This window comes from Grampus griseus (assembly GCF_964374135.1).
Source record: "Grampus griseus genome assembly, chromosome: 10".
In the NCBI taxonomy this organism is placed as follows: Eukaryota; Metazoa; Chordata; class Mammalia; order Artiodactyla; family Delphinidae; genus Grampus; species Grampus griseus.
Genome location: NC_139004.1, coordinates 104,091,324 through 104,111,185, shown reverse-complemented (window position 1 = coordinate 104,111,185; position 19,862 = coordinate 104,091,324). Strand labels below are relative to the sequence as shown.

General features: G+C 57.0%; 2 protein-coding genes across 51 annotated transcripts in view; both read left to right on the top strand.

Annotated features, from left to right (window-relative positions):
- The window catches only part of ALDH1L1 (aldehyde dehydrogenase 1 family member L1), a 46,871-nt gene that overhangs the window by 11,389 nt on the left and 15,620 nt on the right, over positions 1 to 19,862 (top strand). Inside the window, exons 8-14 of the mRNA XM_082663386.1 lie at positions 751 to 876; positions 3,411 to 3,502; positions 9,223 to 9,370; positions 10,654 to 10,773; positions 11,823 to 11,950; positions 14,981 to 15,131; positions 16,107 to 16,177. Coding sequence (XP_082519512.1) covers positions 751 to 876; positions 3,411 to 3,502; positions 9,223 to 9,370; positions 10,654 to 10,773; positions 11,823 to 11,950; positions 14,981 to 15,131; positions 16,107 to 16,177 — 836 coding nt within the window. The remainder of the gene's footprint in view (positions 1 to 750; positions 877 to 3,410; positions 3,503 to 9,222; positions 9,371 to 10,653; positions 10,774 to 11,822; positions 11,951 to 14,980; positions 15,132 to 16,106; positions 16,178 to 19,862) is intronic.
- On the top strand, positions 17,113 to 19,736 carry LOC309828181 (uncharacterized protein). 50 transcript variants are annotated; one of them, XM_082663370.1, is made up of 4 exons: positions 17,114 to 18,485; positions 18,546 to 18,764; positions 18,804 to 18,848; positions 18,978 to 19,736. In XM_082663370.1, the coding sequence occupies exons 1-4, from the start codon at positions 17,877 to 17,879 to the stop codon at positions 19,308 to 19,310; spliced, it is 1,206 nt and encodes a 401-aa protein (XP_082519496.1). In that variant the 5' UTR covers positions 17,114 to 17,876; the 3' UTR covers positions 19,311 to 19,736. The 50 variants fall into 50 exon arrangements, with proteins under 50 accessions (XP_082519466.1, XP_082519470.1, XP_082519504.1 ...); XM_082663363.1 differs by having other exon boundaries at positions 17,124 to 18,443; positions 18,534 to 18,593; positions 18,624 to 18,665; positions 18,747 to 19,736; XM_082663359.1 differs by having other exon boundaries at positions 17,124 to 18,485; positions 18,546 to 18,623; positions 18,654 to 18,677; positions 18,771 to 19,736.

Genomic DNA, 19,862 nt, shown 5'->3' with positions numbered 1-19,862 from the left:
CCACTGGGGAAGGGTGAGGGGCAGCGAGGCGTAGCCCCTGGGCTTCTCTGCATGACCATGACCGTGCTTACCCACCAACAGCGGTCAGTGAGTGGTGCACGTGTAGACCGCTAGCGGCCGGCGGAGGAAGTAGGGGGTTGGGCTAAGTCCTCCGTGAATCGTGAGGCCGGCAAAGTAAAGGAGCAGCCTTCGCGGAGACCCTTGGTTAAGCGTCTTTCAGGAACTTCCAGCTGGGCCCTGGCTAGGCTTTAGCTCCAGAAAGCTCCAGAGCATCTTGGGAAGACAGCAGGGGTGGGCAGTCAGCCGGCAGCCCGGCTGTGGTTCCGTCCGGTGTGTGCAGAAGGTGCCGTTTTCATAGAGCACTGTTACCCGACAGACGCGGTCTCTGCCGTGAGCTCACCTGCTTCTCTGCCCCGAGGGGCACCTGCTGACCTGTGCCAGGTTTCTAGGGAGTTTCTGGAAGCTGGGCTCTTGGGTGATTAGTTGTTTTCTCCATTGACTTTCAAGGTAGTGCTTGAATTACTTTAGTCTAACGGGTAGGCATCAGTTTTATAGGGTAACCCAGCCATTACTGGTTTTCGAGCTTGAGAGCACGGTGGGGTGGACGGCAGGGAAGGAGCTCGAGCGGGTCCCTATGGCAGCAGCCTCCTCGCCGGATCTGGGCTCCCGGGCCTGCCTCCGGGGAGGATGGAGACGAGCATGTGCCCACGGCTCGGGCAGCCTCGGGTCCCGACAGCCTTCCTTTGGCAGTTGCTGGTGAAGAGCATCCAGCTGGAGGATGGCAAGATGATCCCAGCCTCGCAGCTCTTCAGGGCGGCAGACAGCACTGGCCTCGAGCTGACGGAGGAGGACCTGGTCACCGCGGAGGCTGTGCGGGTAAGAGACACCTGCGGGGCCACCGTCTGGTGGGGCAGGTCGTGCACGGCAGGTGCGTTTCGCAAATCGCACCCGCTGGGGTCGGGCTGTGCACACCCTCTAAGGACGTATGTCCTGACCCCGGGCACAGTGTTGGTCCTGTCCTGTCACGGGGCTTCCTGATGCCCCCTGCCCCTCCTTCCTGTGCCACTGGGACCTAGGATTCGGCTGCTGGGTCCGACTCCTCTGGGGACACACTGTCAACAGTGGGCAAATAGAATAGCTGGAGGACCCAGTTGTCCTGCCGTAGGGCATGTGTGCCGGAACCTTCCGGAAAGGCCTCCCGAGAGGGAGACCCCCACGTGGTCACCAGCACAGGTGTCACAGTCGGCCGCCCTGGACTCCGTGCCACCCCTCCCGTGTGCCGCTGGACACCACTGCCCTCTCGGAGGCCCGGTGTCCCCCCCACCTGGAGTCCAGGCATCGGCCACTTCCCAGAACCGCCCTCCTGCTCTCTGCTCCACCCCCCTCTCCCTGGAAGGCGTGGTTTGGAGGGCGTTTAGCTGTGTTGCTCAGAGGGCGCTGGATGGCTTTTCAGCTGTCGTGGGTTCGGTTATTTGAGATACGCGTCCAGACACTAGGGGTGTGATGGTCCGCAGTGTCTCTGCTGTCACGCGTGTCCGTTCTCACAGGAAAGAGAGCTGGCGAACGACCAGGCAAGGGATAAAATAATTTCCGAAGGGAGATGTGCTCAGAGGGCAGTAACGGTGACGGGAACGAGGTGCCTGGAGGCCGGGGATGCTGCAGAAGGGAGTTCGGGGAAGGCCCCCCTGGGTAGGGACGTGGTTTGCGCTGAGACCCAAGTGCAGAGAGACGGCAGGCACAGCAAATGCTGAGAGCCGGGGAGCCGCGGAGGGCCAGGCGGCGGCCGCGGGGCCACTGCGTGCTCGTGACCAGTGCAGACGCAGGACCCAGCAAGGGGGGACGGGGGAGCCTGCCGGTCCGGGGGGCACCGAGCACCTCCTCAGGTGGAGGCTGAACATTCTGAATGTCTATTAAAAAAAAAGCCTGTTCATTCAAAAAGTATTCTTGGAGCAATTGCTCTGGCCCTGGGCCTGAGCCTGCCCTGGGGTTATGGGGCCAGCTGGACAGACTGCCTTTTGGAGCTGGTGGCCGAGTGGTACCGGGATGGCTGAGGCTGGTGGCAGAAGAGGTAACAGCTTAGTGGCACCTGTTAGGACCTCAGTACCGCTGGCCGTGAGCCCAACAGTCATGAGAAAAGCAGATGCTTCTAGAGTGTCCGGGTTACTCTAAACTGAGTTCCAGACGTGCAGCAGAGGCCTCACAGGCTCTGAGGCAGCATGGGCTCCTGCACCCCGAGCTCTGCCAGCCTCATTCCAGGGATGCTCCCAGGGCTGCCCCCAGCCCCTTGCCCAGATGAGGAGACCGAGGCAGGGGAGGCTGCCTGCATCTGACGGCTTGTCAGGCGCCGAGCTGGGGTCTGGACGAGGCCACGCAGCCGCTCGGGTTCCACACACCCCAGGAGTGCCGGCGTGCAGCGCCCACACAGCGACAGTGACTGCTGGCCCCGGGCTGAGTGAGCGTTGCAGTCAGTGAAGGTTTGGGGGAAGAGGTGATTTAGCAGTTGACCTTGAAGGATGCCCGGGATTAAGTGTGAGCTGGGGGTTCAAGGAAGCCTGTCACCAGAGGGTGAGAGCCTGGGTGGAGGCCCGGGGAGAAGGGATGGCTCAGGACGGCTTCTGATGGTCTCCAGGAGGATGGGGGGCGGGAGCAAATCCAGGGCAGCCTCCTGAGAGAGGCCAGGCAGGGTCAGCCTAGGGGTCACCGGGGGCTGGTCCTGGTTGGGCCACAGCCTGGAGCCCGGCCTGAGTATGGGCCTCCCAGCGCCTGCCCTGAAACGCCCAGCTGGGAGCTGCCCAGAGAGCAGTTGTCCCGTTGTGTCCCGTCGTGACCCACAGGATGGCCCTCCTGCGCTGCCCACTCGGCTCTCACTGCCCTGTCCACGCTCGTCCACGAGGCCCGGGGCAGGAACCACTGCCCTCCACAGGCCCGGGACAGAGGGGCACAGAGCCAGCTAGCCTCTCCGCGAGGATGAGACCCAGGGCTCCCGAGCCCCCTTGGTGGCCCCGTTCACTCACAGAACCACCCCCCGCTTTGCTCTCCCTTCCACGTGGCAGCACCCCCACACGGTGTCAGGCGGGGACACCCACACTGGGCAACCCTCCCAGTGGGGCTGGCGGGGGGCAGGTCTCGGGAGGAGCTCCGGCACATCTGTCCTCCCCCACCCCCGGACCAGTGTGGGGACCCCCGCGAAGCTGCGGTCAAGGTGAGGTGGGTGTGCAGACAGCAGCCTGGGCTCCTGCTTCCCCAGGGAGGCTATCACCCCAGTACCATGAGGCACCTGGCAGCATCAGAGAGTGGAGTGGACGGGCCAGCCTGGCGCCGGGCAGTGTGCACGCACCCGGGGCTGTTCTCACCCCCGCCGCTCGCGTCCGGGCCCTGAGAGCCACGTGCTCACCACTCCTGCTTTCCAGGGTGCCTGGAAACGGATTCTCCCCAACGTCGTGGAGGTGGAAGACTCCACTGACTTCTTCAAGTCGGGGGCCGCGTCGCTGGACGTCGTCAGGTAAGGCCTGGAGTGGGGATGGTGTCCCAGGTGTCTCTAGGTCAGGAGTCACCCTAAAACGGAGTGGCAGGAAACCATGCGGGTCAGGGATCCAGAAAGGACTCACGTGTGCAGGCCTCGGGCCCACCAGGAGTGGACCAGCGGGAGCTGGGACAGCTGGGCAGGCATGTCCTCCCCCAGGCTGTGTCGTGGCCCCAGAGCGGCCACTCTGGGACCTGGACGTCTAGCTGGCGGCTCCTGGCTCTGCAGACGTGAGGCCAGCAAGCAGACAGGTGCGGACCACTGCCCTGACTGGTCTCAGTGGCCACAAGCCCCCCCAGATTCAAGGGCAGGGGCGGGACTGAGACTCACCCCTCATGGGAGGAAGATCAAACAATATGCGGCTCTTTTATTTATTTTATTTACTTTTTTAAAGTAAATTTATTTATTTATTTTTGGCTGTGTTGGGTCTTTGTTGCTGCACGCAGGCTTTCTCTAGTTGCAGCGAGCGGGGGCTGCTCTTCGTTGCGGTGCGCGGGCTTCTCATTGTCGTGGTTTCTCTTGTTGTGGAGCACGGGCTCTAGGCTTGCGGGCTTCAGTAGTTGTGGCTCACGGGCTCAGTAGTTGTGGCTCGCGAGCTCTAGAGTGCAGGCTCAGTATTTGTGGCTCACGGGCTTAGTTGCTCCGCGGCATGTGGGATCTTCCTGGACCAGGGCTCGAACCCATGTTGCCTGCATTGGCTGGCAGATTCTTAAGCAGCGCGCCACCAGGGAAGCCCTGCACGGCTCTTTTAAAACTGCCACAAGCCCAGCACCCCGGTGAAAGCCAGCATGTGTGGGGAGGGGCCAGGCAGGTAGGGCCTGGCACAGGTGGGCCCGCTGGGCTGGAGCGCGGGCAGTCAGGGGGTCGTGACTGCGACTCTTTCTATTTCATTTTATTTTTTGAAACGGATAGTTGTTTACTTATTTTTTTTTTTAAGTCTTTATTGAATTTGTTACAATATCGCTTCTGTTTTACATTTTGGTTTTCTGGCCGCGAGGCATGTGGGATCTTAGCTCCCCAACCAGGGATCCAACCCACACCCCCTACATTTTAAGGCCAAGTCTTAACCACTGGACCGGCAGGGGAGTCCCGCAAGTCTTTTTAAATTTTAGGAATGACTTTACGTGCAGTGAGGTGCACGGATCTTGAGAGGACAGTGTGGTAGCTTTGATTTAACTTGTGTAACGCACACGTTATAGCACACGTATAATATATATATTATGTGATGTATATCGTATCTCACAAGCTACACGTTGATGAAGACATGGGCCCCACCCAGCCTCACTCCAGGGGATCCCTCCTGCCCCTCCCCAGTCAGCGGCCCCCAGGGATGATCCGTCACCACAGATCAGGTCACCCAGTCTTCAACTTCATGTGAACTGTCCCTCTTGCCCTTTCACAGTGGTAATAAGTTCTAATTTGTATAAAGAGAAGGATAATTTTGCATCTGCATTCATCAGGGATATTAGCTTGTAGTTTTGTTTCTTCTGCTGTCACTGTCTGGCTCAGGTATCAGGGTAACGCTGACCTCGTAAAGTGAGTTTGGGCGTGTTTCCTCTTCCATTTTTTTGGAAGAGTTTGAGAAGGATTGGTATTAATTCTTTTTAAATGTTGAGTGGGATTCACCAGGTTTTCCCTGGTGAGGCCCACCCAAAGTCCTGGGCTTTTCTTTGTTGGGAGGTTTTCGATCACCAGTTCAGTCTCCTTAGTTGTTATTGGTCTGTTCAGATGATCTGTTTCTTTATGGTTCAGTGTTGTGTTTTTCTCGGAATGTACCCATTTCTTCTGGGGCCTGCAATGTGTTGATGTGTAGTTGTTCACAGGAGTCTCTTATGATGCTTTTTATCCGTGTGGTATCCGTTGTATTGTCTCTTATAGCTAATTTTTTTCTTTTAGTCTTCTCTTTTTCCTTAGTCTACCTAAAGATTTGTCTCCTTTTTTTATCTTCTCAAAAAGCCGACTCTTAGTTTTGTTGATCTTTTCTATTGTTTTCCCCCCCCCCGGTTTCTATTTTATTTATTTCCACTGTGATCTTTGCCATTTCCTTTCTTCTGTTACCTTTTGACTTAGTTTGTTCTTCTTGTTCTGATTCCTTGAGGTGTAAAATTAGGTTGTTTATTTGAGACTTTTTTTCTTAATACGGACATCGATCACCATACACTTCCCTTTAAGAACTCTTTCTCTGTGTCCCATAAGTTTTGGTATGTTGTGTTTCCTCGTTCATTTGTCTCAAGGTAGTTTTTGGTTTCCCGTTTGATTTCTTTGGCCCACTGGTTGTTCAGGTGTGTGTTGTTTAGTAGCCGCATTTTTTTGAATTTAGTTTTCTTCCAGTTTTTGATGTCTCGTTTCCACCATCGTGGATAGAAAAGATGCTTGGTATGATTTCAGTCTTCTTACATTTGTTAAGACTTGTTTCGTGACCTCACCTGTGACCTGTCCTTGAGAGGAATTGGTGCCGTGCTGCTGGGTGGAGTATCCTGTGTGTGTGTGAGGTCCGTCTCACTCCCAGAGTTCAGTCCCCTGTCTGCCTCTTGGTCTTCCGCTTGGATATTCTGTGCGCTATTGAAAGTGAGGTGTTGAAATCTCATGGATCTTTGCGATGCTACTTCTCCCTTCAGTTATCTTAATATTTGTTTCGTACATTTAGGTGGCCCGATGTCGGGTGCGCATATGCTTATAATTGTTATATCTTCCTGGTCAATTGACCCTTTAACCATTGTACAATGTCCTTTTTTTCTTGACAGTTTTTGATTTAAAATCTATCTTGTCTAATAAGAGTATGGCTACCCCAGCTCTCTTTTGATTATTATTTGCATGGAATACCGTTACTACCCTTTTACTTTCAGCCTTTTTGCATATTTGCATCTAAGTGAATCTCTGGTGGTATATGGGTGGATGCTGTTTCTATCCAGTCTCATAACCTATGTTTTTAAGAGGAGAGTTCAGTCCATTTCCATTTAACCAGATTACTGATAAAGGGTTTACTTCTGCTGGCTGGCTGTTTTCTGTATGCCTTTTATGCTTTTTGTTCCTCAGTGTCTCTATCACTGCCTTTTTCTGGTACTATACCACTTGGATTCCCTTTTTTTTTTTTTTTTTTTGCTATTTCTTAATTACCTTGGCGATTACAGTTCACGTCTTTAACTTATAACAATGTAGTTTGAATAATACCAACTTAATTTCAATAAAATGTAGACGCTCGTATCCTATATATAGGCACCCCACCCCTTTATATTGTTATTATCCTTTATACATTGTTATTGTTAATTATCCTTTATACATCTTTATACATTGAATACCCATTAATGTAGGTGTTAAATGTTTGCTTTATGTATTTGCCTATCACGTAATGTAGTAAAAGGGGAGAAGCTGCGAACCATACCAAAAGTACAGTAATACTGGCGTTCCTATTTACCTACCCTTTGCTAGTGCTCTTTACTTTTCCTTATGGCTTTGAGTTACTGTTTAATGTCCGTTCACTTCAGCCTGAAAGACTCCCTTTAGGGCACGTTTACTAGCAATGAACTCCCTCAGCTTCTGTTTATCTGGAAATGTCTTAATTTCTCCTTCATTCTTGAAAGATAGTTTTGATGCGTATGGAACTCTTGGTTGACACTTTTTTCCTTTCAGGACTTTAAATATGCCATCCCACTGCCTTCTGGCTTTCATGGGTTTTGGGGGGGGGATCAGGTTTTAATTTTATTGAGGATCCTTTGTGTGTGATTAGCTTCTCTCTTGCTTTCCAGATTCCATCCTTGTCTTTGGGTCTCAGTGGGTTAACTGTCACGTGTCTTGGTGTGATTCTCTTTGAGTCTATCCCGCTTGGAGTTCATTGAGCTTCTCGAACGTGTATATTCATGTGTTTCCTCAGATTTGGGAACTTCGGGGGCATTATTTCTTCAAATATTTTTTCTGTCCTGTTCTATCTCTTCTCTGGACCTGGTATGATGAGTGTGATCTGATGATGTTCCACTGGTCCCTGAGGCTCATTTTCATTTTCATTCGTATTCTTTTTTCTTTCTACTCCTCATACTGGATAATTTCAGGTTCACGACCTTTTCTTCTGCTTGTTCAGATGTGCTCTTGAAGCCTCTAGTGAGTGTTTCATTTCAGTTATTGTATCTGTCAGCTTGAGAATTTGTTTGGCTTATTATTATAATTTCTGTCTCTTTCTTGATATTCTCATTTTTTTCATAATCATTTTCCTAGTTTCCTTTAAGTCATTGAACGCATTTAAGATGGTTGATTTAATGTCTTTGATAATAATCCCTAGGGGTGGTTTCTTCCAAATTCTTTTTTCCTGTAAACGGGCCTGTTTCTTTGTATGTTTTGCGACGTTTTGCTCCAACTGGACATTTTGCGTGTAGTGCTGTGTCAGTTCTGAGAATCTGATTCTCTCACTCCGGGGAGGTTGTTCAGTCTTGCTTGTTGAGGGTTGGAGCCATCCATTTGTGACTTTTCCAAACTTTTCTTTGCATGGTGTGTGTACCTTGTTGTGTGTAATCACTGAAGTTTCTCCTGTTATCCCTGGGGTCGTACGCACTATGCAAAGCGTGTATGGGATTGGCCATCCTTTGGGCCAGCCCCTCAGCACTTGGAACCCACGACCCAGATGTGTGGAGGACGAGGTCCTCATTGCCCCCCAACCCCGCCTCCAGGAAGCCACGGCAGGAGTGACCTGCTGCCACTGCTGCCTCCTGCCCTGGGGGTGGAAAGTCTGGACGCTGCTGCCGCACCCCAGCTCTTCACCACGTTCTCCCCTGGAAGCTGCAGGTGTCGCCGAGACTCGAGAATTCCGAAGCGTTTGGTTCAGACAATTCCTGCCTGTCCAATAGTTGTTGAGGTGGAGGGACGGATTTTTGGAGCTTCTTGCTCTGCCGTTTTGTGTCTATAAAGGGGCTTTTATTCCTCTTCGGTAAATACCTAAAAGCGTTGGGAAGTATATGTTTAATTTTTAGGGAACTGCCAAAGTGCTTGCAACGTGGCTTCCAAAGTACCGTTTTCCAATCCCGCCAGCAGGGGGCGGGGTTCAGGTGCTCTGCAGCCTCACCACTGGTTGGTCTTAACCAGTGGTTTTAAGTTCAGATGTGCTGGTAAGTACGGAGCCCAATCTCGTTGTGGTTCGTTCGCATTTCCTATTGACGAGTGATGTGGAGCATCTTTTCATATGCTTATTTGCCATCCATATTTCTGCCTTGGTAAAGCATCTGGTCAATCTTTTGCCTATTTTCACTTGGATTTTTTTCTTAGAATTGATTTTAAGAATTATTTACGTATTCTGAAGCCAAGTCTTTGATCAGGTATGTGATTTGGAAATATTTTCTCCCAATCTGTGGCTTGTGTTTTCATTCTTTTCACACTGTCTTTCAGTGATTATTATTAATCTTCTATTAATTATTACCACGTGGATTGTCTCATTTACTCATCAGGAAATAGTAGAGGAGCCATGATTGGTCCAATTTTACAGGCAAAGGAACTAGGCTCAGAGCAATTGGTCACTTGCCCCAGGTCACAAATTCATAAGTGCTGGAGCCAGAACTTGAAACCAGAGCCTCTGAATCCACGGACTGGGCTTCTAACCCTAACTGTAGACTGACACCCACGCCTCGGGGGCTGAGATGAGCCACCACCTCTGCCACTAGAACCAGGCAGGTCTGCCAGGGCTCCTCCAGGCCCTCGCTTTTCCATCTTCCCTCCAGACTGGTTGAGGAAGTGAAGGAGCTGTGTGACGGCCTGGAGTTAGAAAATGAAGACATCTACATGGCAACCACTTTCGGGGACTTCATACAGCTGTTAGTGAGAAAGATGCGAGGGGACAACAAGGAGAGCAAGTGCGTCATCGACCACGTGAGTGAGTCCTGGGCCCCCCATGCGGGCCCGGCCTGGGTGTCGTCGACCACGTGAGTCCTGGGCCCCCCACGCGGGCCCGGCCTGCACACCCCTCAGGCACCCATACCTGTGGGTCCACAGTGACACTTGGGGGAAGCCTGGATGTCCAGAAGCTTTAGTGACCCAAGCTTCCCTTGGTAATTCCAAATAGCCTAAAGATGCCAGGCGGTAGGACAAACTCAACAGAGGAAATTGTTGTCCAAGACTCAGTATAGGGGACAGGTTTGCTCCCAAGACAGGAGACAGGGTATTAAGGAGAGACTCTTGCAGTGTTCTTCTCTCTCCACCCCCTTTCTCCTTTGGTGGGTTTCCTGGCGTGGCTTCCAGCCCTGCCAGCTCACCCTGTACCCCGGGTGCCTCTCACCCCTAGTCCTGGCTCCACCACCTCCCAGCAAGGGCAGCGGCTTCCTGCTGGTGTCAGCCTCTGGCTTGACTCGTGGCTTCTCAGCTCTTCCATCACCTGTGCAACCAGTCAGCTGTGTGAAATTCCGTTGGTTGAAACAAGAGAGAGAGAGAGAGAGAGAGAGAGAGAAAGGGATTGGGAATGTTCTCCCAATAAGGAAAACAAATGATCCTCTACATTCAGCTTGTATATATGAAGTATGAGGAAGTAACTAACTGCAAATGTAATTTTTAAAGAAACTGTGGAGAAACCATCCCTGGGGTATCTCGGTAGACTACCAACTCCTATGGGAATTAGCTTTGTGATAGTTTGGCTGGCTGGTGCTCTGGAACAAGGGCTGATGAAGAAAGTATGGGTGACCAGGGTGGACACCAGGCTGGCCTTAGGGCTGTGGACAAATGACTGCGGAAGGAGGGGCGGCATCCCAGAGGCTCCGCGTTCATCGTGGGATTGCAGGCCCGAGGGGCAGTGAGCGGGGGCCGCATCGTGTCTGGGGGCCGCAAGTGCTGTCTGCCCACTGGCGCTTCCTGTGTGCGGAGGCCACGCAACCAGCCCAAGGTCAGTAGCAGAGCCGGGGCTCCAGCCAGGCAGTCCAGCTGCGGAGTCTGGCCCTCCATCTCTGCTTATCACTCAGCTGCCACCTCTGCCCACACGACCGCTCCCTGGGCAGCAGGGCTGGATCCGATAAGGAGACCGAGTAGCCCGGGCCCTTGCTTGTGTATTGCGGGGGGGGGCAAGGTGAGTGGTCCCTGTGTCTCTGGTGGGGTCGTGCCCATCAAGGATGCCCCTTCGCGAAGAATCCACACTGCAGCTCCGGCCTGTGGCCCTTCGTCCCCAGGTGGAAAAGACCGTGAACAAGCTGACCCTCCGAATGCCCCACCAGCTCTTCATCGGAGGCGCGTTTGTGGACGCCGAGGGCGCCAAGACCTATGAGACCATCAACCCGACAGACGGAAGTGTGAGTGCAGGCCCAGCACCCCTTTGCCCCGCACAGGCCCCGACGCCCCCTCTCCCATCTACTCCCCCTCCCCAGTCTGGGGGCCTCTGGGTCCCGGCTGGGGGCCTCTGCTGGGGCGAGAAAACACTGCAGTCAGCCTCCAGCCCTTCCTATAGGAACGGCATAGAGGGAGATGCGGTGGGGAGGGTGATGGGGACGCGGGAGGACTCTGAGGGTCTGCAGCAGAGTTAAGCCCTCCCAAGGAGGAAACGGAGGCCATTCCCTCCGCTCCACACCTCAAGAATGACCCCAGCGTCGGGAGGCCCGCCTCGCATCCCGGGTTTGTCAAGACGCCCTGGCTGTAGCTGTCCTGCTCAGTGCACACGTGTGGCGCTGTCACTTTCATGCACGCTCACACACACCTTCCTACAGACACGCACCGCAGAAGACAGGGCCTCAGAATGGTCCTGTGAGGGGAGTTTAAGAAAGTGATGGGCAGGTTGTGTGGACCCAGACAGGTGCCCTCAGGCAGGAAAGTCAGGTGCTGCCACCACAACCTCGGGGCCAGTTTTGGGAAGCCCAGGCAGGAGGCTGTGTGGATGCCTGGCGCCGGGGCCGTGGGCAGGGAGGGCACAGCCTACCTGTGGTGACCAGCAAGGAGGCGCTGGCCTCCGCCCTCCCACCCCATCCACATGGCAGGAGGTATGGGGGCCTGTGCTGTCGGGAGGTGGGCGGCCTCGGGACATGGAATGCAGGGGCGTTGGGCCGCCTTATGTCCCTTCAGGAGCAAACCTCCCGCCTGCACCTCACTAAATCTATGGGTCTCTGCTCTCGGTTTGCAAACGCTGAGCTGACCCTCGGCCTTATGGCTGCAGCCTGAGTCTGTCACCCTGTATCGGATCAGTGGGAGAGTAGAGGGAAGGCCCTCGGGACGTAGGAACACGGCCCTTTCTGCAGGCCCCATCTCCCCTCGTCGTGCAGACCCTGCCCATGCCCTCCTGTCCGCCGACCTTCGCCTCCGCGGCCGCCCAGGTGGCCAGGCAGGGCTTCAGGGCTCCACTCCACCACAGGTCATCTGCCAGGTGTCCCTGGCCCAGGTCAGCGACGTGGACAAGGCCGTGGCTGCTGCGAAGGACGCCTTTGAGCACGGGCTGTGGGGGAAGATCAGCGCGCGGGACCGGGGCCACCTCCTGTACAGGTGGGACCTCGCCCGCACCCACCTTCCTGTACCGGGCCTTCCTCTCAGGCGGCGGCTGGCGCCCGTGTGACCACGGCCTGAGGCCCAGGGGAGGCTTCTCAGAGGAAGTAGCTTGAGAGGCAGGAGGGCCTGTCCCAGGCGGGGGCCTGGGGGAGGTGCCCGGGTGGAGGGAACAGTGTGGGCGGAGACGAGGCACCGCCACCGCCACCGCCACCGCAGGCTAATAGCTGCTCCTGGGCCGGCCCAGAGGGCACTGCTTGCTTGCCGGGCGGGGCTCCCAGGAGCCAAGGCGGGGACGCGGGGGAGCCGGGGGGCGGGGCTCCCAGGAGCCGGGTCGGGGGAGGGGGCGGGGCTCCCAGGAGCTGGGGGGCGGGGCGGGGCGGGGCGGGGCGGGCCGTCCTGGCCCTGCCGGGCTCCCGCTGCCAGAATCTCCTCTCTCACGTTCCCCTTCTGCTAAACCCTCGGCGCAGTCGGAAGTCCAGGGAAGGGTTGGGACGCTCCGGCTCATGACCCGGGTGGGGTGAGGCGCGGAGGAGAGCTGCTGCCCGCCCTCCTCGAGCCAGGCGGTCCCACTGGGGAGGATCAGGTGCCCCAGGAGGCGGGGTGGTGTTTCCAGAAGGGGGCTGCTGGCGGGTGAACCGAGCCGTGTCGGGGAGCCTGCTGAGCCGGCCTCAGGAACCCGTTTTTCTCTCTGGGTCCTGCGGAGCCGGGCTGGGACCAGGTCGTGCTGCGGGTCCCAGCTTGTCGCCGGGCGGGAGGGCCCCCGCCGTGGCCTTGCTGTCCGAAGGCCTTTTGTTTCTACTCCGGAGGCCAGAAATGCCGGGGCAGCCGCCACACAGGCAGCCAGAGAGAGGGGCCAGAGTGGTTTGCAAAACAGAATGGAGATGGTGGCTTTGGGGCGGGCAAGGGCTTGCCCAGCCTGCCGTATCTCAGGAGCCATCAGTTGTAGGAAGGCATTGGCTGGGGATCTGAGGCCCCAGAGATCGGGCAGAGCTGTGAACCCTGGCAGAGCAGGGACCCTGGTGGACTGCCCTGAGCCAGACCGCGTCCCTCCCCCGAGACCCTCTGCTGCCCTGTGGTGGCACGTGTTGCAATAGCCCACTGGCCACAAGGACCTTGGGGGAGGTGCCCCGAGCAGCTGCGTAGACAGACCCCTCAGGGCTCTACAGCTCCTGGTGACCCAGTCTCCTCCCAGTCCCCGCAGAGGGGCGAGACAGGATTTCCCTGGTCCATGGACGGAAGTGGGACCCCCGTGGGTGCATCACAGGAGCAAGACAGCACACGGTTACGGGAGAAGCTGGGCAGAAAGGTCCAGGGGGAGAGTCAGAGAAAGTCACCAGACACCCCCAGGAGCCGGGGAGCCGTGTACCCAGCTGCCGGAATGGACCCTGCAGAGCGGGTGGGCGTCCGTGGAAAGCTGCTGCCCTGTGCTCGCACACTTCCTTGGGTCCACGGCCCAGAGTCTGGTGGTGGCCCGGGCTGCCGTGGTCAGGGGCCGGGGAAGGGGGTCTGAGCCGCCTGGCACCTCAGCGTCTGCCCCTCCTGGTGCCCACCCTGCAGACCTTCAGGAGGCCAGCATTGCCTGCCTGTTCTTCCCCGACCTGGTGCTGTGCGGGGACCAGGCTCTGGCAGGCAGAAGGCACCCTCACCCAAGCTGCCCCCCAGCCTCCCAAGCAGCTCAGGTGACAATTACTTAGGGACTCGTGACACAGTCACATCACACGCACATGGCATTTTGCACAGGTGTGGCGGATGGAGGGATTGGGGGTTGACCAAGGAAGAAGACGTGGCCACGAGAGCCAGCAACACACCGCAGGCTTCATCGGGTGGCACCCCGCAGCGGGAGGTCCCCCGAGGCTGTAGTGGCGGAACAGGGGCGCTCCTGGGGGGAGAGGGACCTGAGAGGGGCTCCCGTGTCCGGGCAAAGTTGCACAGCAGCACCTACGCCAGGGTCTCTGCATCAGAGGACTGGGAAGGCCCGTGGCTGTAACTGCACAGCCTGTCTCACCAGTGGTGACAGCTGTCGGGTGAGGTTCCTGGGGGACGCATCCACTTGTCAATGGCTAAAAATGTGCACATTTGGGCTGTTTTAAAATAGCTGGCTGTGTAAAAGTTGGCGCTGGCGGGCTTTTGAGCTAAGGTGTCTCAGGCTGCGAACACCTTAAAAGACGGGAGACGTGACAACCTAGGGGCCGACACACACAGGCCACCTCATGCTGACTTTAATATGGATTTATGTCTTTGGCCTTCTGTCCTCGTAGCCGATGGAACCCTTGTCCTTGTAATGCCAACAACATGGTATCTCCACTGTTTGGTCTATAATTTTTCTCAAAATGTGACTTACCTTTGCTCTCGTACCCGGAGAGCGACCTGGTACGTCCCTGTTTGTGCGGTGACGATGGGCCCTTCTGCTCAGTCCCCAGTCCCACTTGCCAGCCCCACGCTGTGTGCGGGCCATGCACCCAGCAGGAGCGGGAGGTCAGGGAGGCCAGCTGTCTCTGTGCTCGCGGGAGAGGCAGGCAGTCTGGAACGCCTGTCCCGGCACATGTCTGTGCCGGCCGGAGAGTTTGAAGGGCGGCGGGAGCGGGAGGGTGCTGGCAGGACGCTGTGGGGTGTGATGGCAGGGGCACAGGGACCACTGAGGGCAGCTGGACGTGGGCTCAGCCTGGAGGAGGCTGTGCAGATGCTCCCTCATCCCCAGTACAGCCGCGTGGAGTGGTTGCTGCTCGACACCGGCATGCTGTCCCCGGACAAGGCGTCTTCTCGCAGAGGCAGGAGGTGTAATTAGGAAGCAAGGGATCCATTGATATCCCGGGAAGGAAGAGAGAGAGGAGAGGAGGGGGACGGGGCACCATGCTCACGCCCCTCCAGCCAAGGACACGCCGCCGTCCCATGTCACAGATGAGGACGCTGAGGCCGGCACCTGAGTGAGGTGGTGCTGGCAGGGCGCCCGGCTTCTGAGGAGGGGCCCCGAAAGGGCAGGCGAGACCGTGCCAGGCCTGAGCCCCGCGCCCTGCCCGCCCCGCTCAGGCTGGCCGACCTCCTGGAGCAGCAGCAGGAGGAGCTGGCCACCATCGAGGCCCTGGACGCGGGGGCCGTCTACACGCTGGCGCTGAAGACCCACGTGGGCATGTCCATCCAGACCTTCCGCTACTTCGCTGGCTGGTGCGACAAGATCCAGGTGGGGCTCCCATGGGCGTCCGGGCCGGCAGGGCCCCCGAGGGCGGCACAGCACTCTGAAGGCCGCGCCACAACCCGCCACAGCTTTGTGGCCTTAGGAAAACGCCGGTTATCCGCTCCCAGTTCTGCAGGTGGGAAGCGGGTCGGGCGGGGCTGGGTTCTGTGCCAGGGTCTCAAGGGTCGCTGTCGGGGTGTCACTGGGCTGGGCCTTGCTCGCGCTTCCGGGGAGGACCGGGTGTTGGCGGCGCCCAGGGGGCAGGGCTGCGGCCGGGGCTCCTGCAGTCGTCTCTCTGGTCCTCGCCCAGCCCTCCACACCCCGCCCCTCTGACTCTCTGCTGCCACTAACCAGAGGCCTAGAGGAGAGCCACCTGCTCTCCCCAAGGTTCCTGTGCTTATGCTTGGCCCACCTGCACCATCTCCCCATCCTAAGGCCAACTCTGTCATACTGTGTCATCGTACGGGCAGCTCACCAGGTCCCAGGGCTCAGGGCCTCACTTGGGGGCCATTATTGGAGGTTTTCCTGCCGCAGGCAGTGGTGGCTGAGCCCTTCCAGGGAGACCCACGGCCGCGGGGTTCTCGGTGTCTCTGCTGGGTCTGGGCGCTCGCCCTGTCCGAGTGCAGGCGTGAGCTCAAGGGAGGGGGTCTGCCCGGTGCCTGCTCCCCGGTAGCCCCTGCATCACAGGCCCCCAGAGGCAACGGGCCCCCACCCTGGCCCTTCCAGGCCCTTCCCTGCCCCGGAGGCCGTCCCCGTGCAGGACCTGCTTCCTGTCTGAGGACTCGGCCAGGCTCAGCACCTCACCCCCTGTGGCTGCCTGCTCCACCCGGCTCTGGACCCCTCAGCTGTCCTGTCCTGCACAAGCGGGGGCATCGGGACACAGCCCCTGTCCCTCCCTGGGTCCCAGGCACAGGCTGGCTGCCCACAGGGGAAGGGGTGAGGGGCCAGAGCCCCTCCCGGTGATGCTGCTGCTTCTTCCAGGGTGCCACCATCCCCATCAACCAGGCCAGACCCAACCGGAACCTGACCATGACCCGGAAGGAGCCCATCGGGTGAGTCACGCGCCGGGCACTTTTTAGGACTGCGCGGGGGGCTCAGATGTCCCCTCTCTGTGTATTTATCAGATAGCCGTTTATTTGCCAGCCGCTACCTCCCAGACATGGCAAGGGCCGGAGATGCAACAAAGAGAAAAACCAATGAAAATTCCTGTCCTCAGGGTGAAAACAGCTTTCTCCTCCACAGCCCCTGTTCCCTGCCAGGCACTGTTTAACGACTTTGAGACCATAATTGTGTTTAATCCCTATAGTAACCCTCCATCAGTCAGGGTCATGGGGGGAAGAGAGGGCATTCCCCCAAATTTTATCTGAAGAGTGTAATGACCGGTGTACTTAAGGACAAGGAATTCCTACACAGCAGCGGGGACAGGAACCCTCAGCGAGACCAGCCCGCGGCACAAGGAGGAGGACAGACGTCCAGTCAACATGGAAAGACTAGGTTTGGGAGGGATTTTAAACCCGCAGCGAGGGGCCCCATCTTACCATCCGATGTCCAAAGGCCTGCCTCGGCCGAGGCCACCCGGCAGTGTCCACGGAGACCTGGTGTCTCTCCCGCGAGGCTCAGTGTGGGGACTCGCTAACGCAGGACGGGGACGGGCACCCGAGGAGACGGCACGTGGCAGAGCTGAGGGCTCAGCACGTGGATGCAGACGCCGCCGGGAGGGCTCAGTGCCGGGGGAGAGCATGAGGTCAGGACACGGGGGCTGCAGGAACCACCCCCCCAGCAAAGAAGTACCCAGCCGAGGCGTCAGGAGTGTGGAGCCAGGACCCTGCTCAGAGCCCCCTCAGGTGCAGGGGCCAGTCGCGTGAGTCTGCGAGGTCCCTGAGCCTCAGCCCCCGCACAGGGTGCCCATCCCGTCGGACTGAGTAGGACGCTGACCCTGCCCGGGTGCCTGGCTGGCCGGGCGAGTCGGTGGGGAGGCCTCCCCTGTACCGGCAGGTGGGGGGCTTTGTCAGGGCTTCGTAACCAAGCACCACAGCCTGCGAGACTCGTGCTGCGGACTTCGGTCATCTCACAGTCTGGGGGCCGCGGGTCCCAGGCTACGTGTCGGTAGAGTTGGCTCCTTCTGAGGCTGCCCCACTGGCTTCTGGTGATGGAGGCCACCTTGGTGCTCCTGGGCTCTGCCCTCGCGCCCACACGGCCCTCTCCCTCTGCGGGTCTGTCTTCACGGGGCTCTCCGTTCATAAGGACGGCGGTCACATGGGGTTAGGCGCTCACCCTAATCCGCGAGACTCCATCTTAACTAATTACACCTGGGATGACCCTGTTTCCAAATCAGGTGACACCTGGGGCACTGGAGTTAAGTCCTCAGCACCGGGATGTGAGGGCATGATTCAGTCTTGAGGGCAGGAAGTCTGTGCTGCGTTTTCTTCTCCGGAGCCTCAGCCTCCTTCTCCTCGGTGACCTCTTCCGCTTCCCTGGGGGCTCTCACCCTGCTCCCTCCACTGCCTTGTCCCTCTGGGTGTGCTGGGTGTATGTGGGGTGAGGACCGGCTTTCCTAACCCCTCAGCACACCCCACCACTCCCGGGAAGGTGTGTGGGGCCCCGTGCCGGCCCCAGGCCCCACTGCACTCCCGCTCTCCCGGCCCATGAACCCTGTGGCTCGTCAGTGACCCGTCATGCCCTTGGCCTCTGCGTGTGCACTTCCCACTGCCAGGTCGGCTGAGCCGTCATCGTTTGGGGAAACATTCTCTGATGCTGATGGAGGTGATGACGATGAAGAAGATAGTGATGAATATGATGATGGTTAAGATGTTGACAGTGAAGATGCTGGTGACGATGGTGAAGAAGATGGTGATGAAGATCGTGGTAATGATGGTGAAGAAAATGACGGTGAAGATGGTGATGGTGGTGGTGAAGACGATGGTGAAGGTGATGGAGGTGATGAAGACGGTGATGAAGACGGTGGTGAAGATGATGGAGGTGATGAAGACGGTGATGAAGACGGTGGTGAAGATGATGGAGGTGATGAAGACGATGGTGAAGATGATGGAGGTGATGAAGATGATGGTGAAGACGATGGTGAAGATGATGGAGGTGATGAAGATGATGGTGATGATGATGGAGGTGATGAAGACGATGGTGAAGATGATGGAGGTGATGAAGATGATGGTGAAGACGATGGTGCAGATGATGGAGGTGATGAAGATGATGGTGAAGACGATGGTGAAGATGATGGAGGTGATGAAGATGGTGATGAAGACGGTGGTGAAGATGATGGAGGTGATGAAGATGGTGATGAAGACGATGGTGAAGATGATGGTGAAGATGATGGAGGTGATAAAGATGGTGATGAAGACGATGGTGAAGATGATGGAGGTGATGAAGATGGTGATGAAGATGATGGTGAAGATGGTGATGAAGACGATGGTGAAGATGATGGTGAAGATGATGGAGGTGATGAAGATGATGGTGATGAAGACGATGGTGAAGATGATGGAGGTGATGAAGATGATGGTGAAGATGATGGAGGTGATGAAGACGGTGATGAAGACGGTGGTGAAGATGATGGAGGTGATAAAGATGGTGATGAAGACGATGGTGAAGATGATGGAGGTGATGAAGATGGTGATGAAGATGATGGTGAAGATGGTGATGAAGACAATGGTGAAGATGATGGAGGTGATGAAGATGATGGTGAAGATGATGGAGGTGATGAAGATGATGGTGAAGACGATGGTGAAGATGATGGAGGTGATGAAGATGATGGTGAAGACGATGGTGAAGATGATGGAGGTGATGAAGACGGTGGTGAAGATGATGGAGGTGATGAAGATGATGGTGATGATGATGGAGGTGATGAAGACGATGGTGAAGATGATGGAGGTGATGAAGATGATGGTGATGAAGATGATGGTGAAGATGGTGATGAAGACGATGGTGAAGATGATGGAGGTGATGAAGATGAAGATGATGGTGATGGAGACGATGGTGAAGATGATGAAGAAGACGGCAGTGACGATGATGAAGCCGCAGTCACGTGGTCTGCACGGGGCTCCGTGTGGACAAGCTCATCTAACTGACTCACGGGGAGGGGCTGCCATCACCGAGTCCTACGGGCTCAGGAGGAGGCAGGGCCACATGCCTCCTGGGAGTACAGGTGTCATCAGTATGTCTCCTAGGACGTAGGGGCTCCCTCCATGGAGACACTGCCCAGCCAGAGGCTTCTCTGGGACAAAGGGGAAGCACTGACCCTGGACACCATCTCTCAGTGCATAGCAGGCAGGCTTCGTCAGGTCCCCAGACTGACTGCGTCCTTCTTGTCTCCTTGGCACTGACCCTGGCCTAATGCCCAGGAGGACCCTCATCCACAACCACCTGTGGGACCCTTGACCCTCTCTCACATCCTCCTGGGCCACACATATGACCCCTGACGCTCTCCCGTGTCCCCCCGGCCACCCCTGTGACCCCTGACTGTGTCCCAGCCCCTGCCTGTTTTCACCTGTGCCTGCTGCCTGCTGTCACCTCCCCATCTCCTGGTGCTGCCCGTACCCAACTGTGTCCCTAAACTGTGTCCCATCAGAAGCTGTGCACTGTCCCCTGCCATCACACCCTGCTGGGAAGTGGGGCTACTGCCGGACTGGACATACTGCCCCATCAGGGCCTGGGAAGGCAGGTGTCAGCGGTCCCTCTCCAGGGCCATTGATGCCACATCAGGAGCCTGGCCCTGGAGTGGAGAGG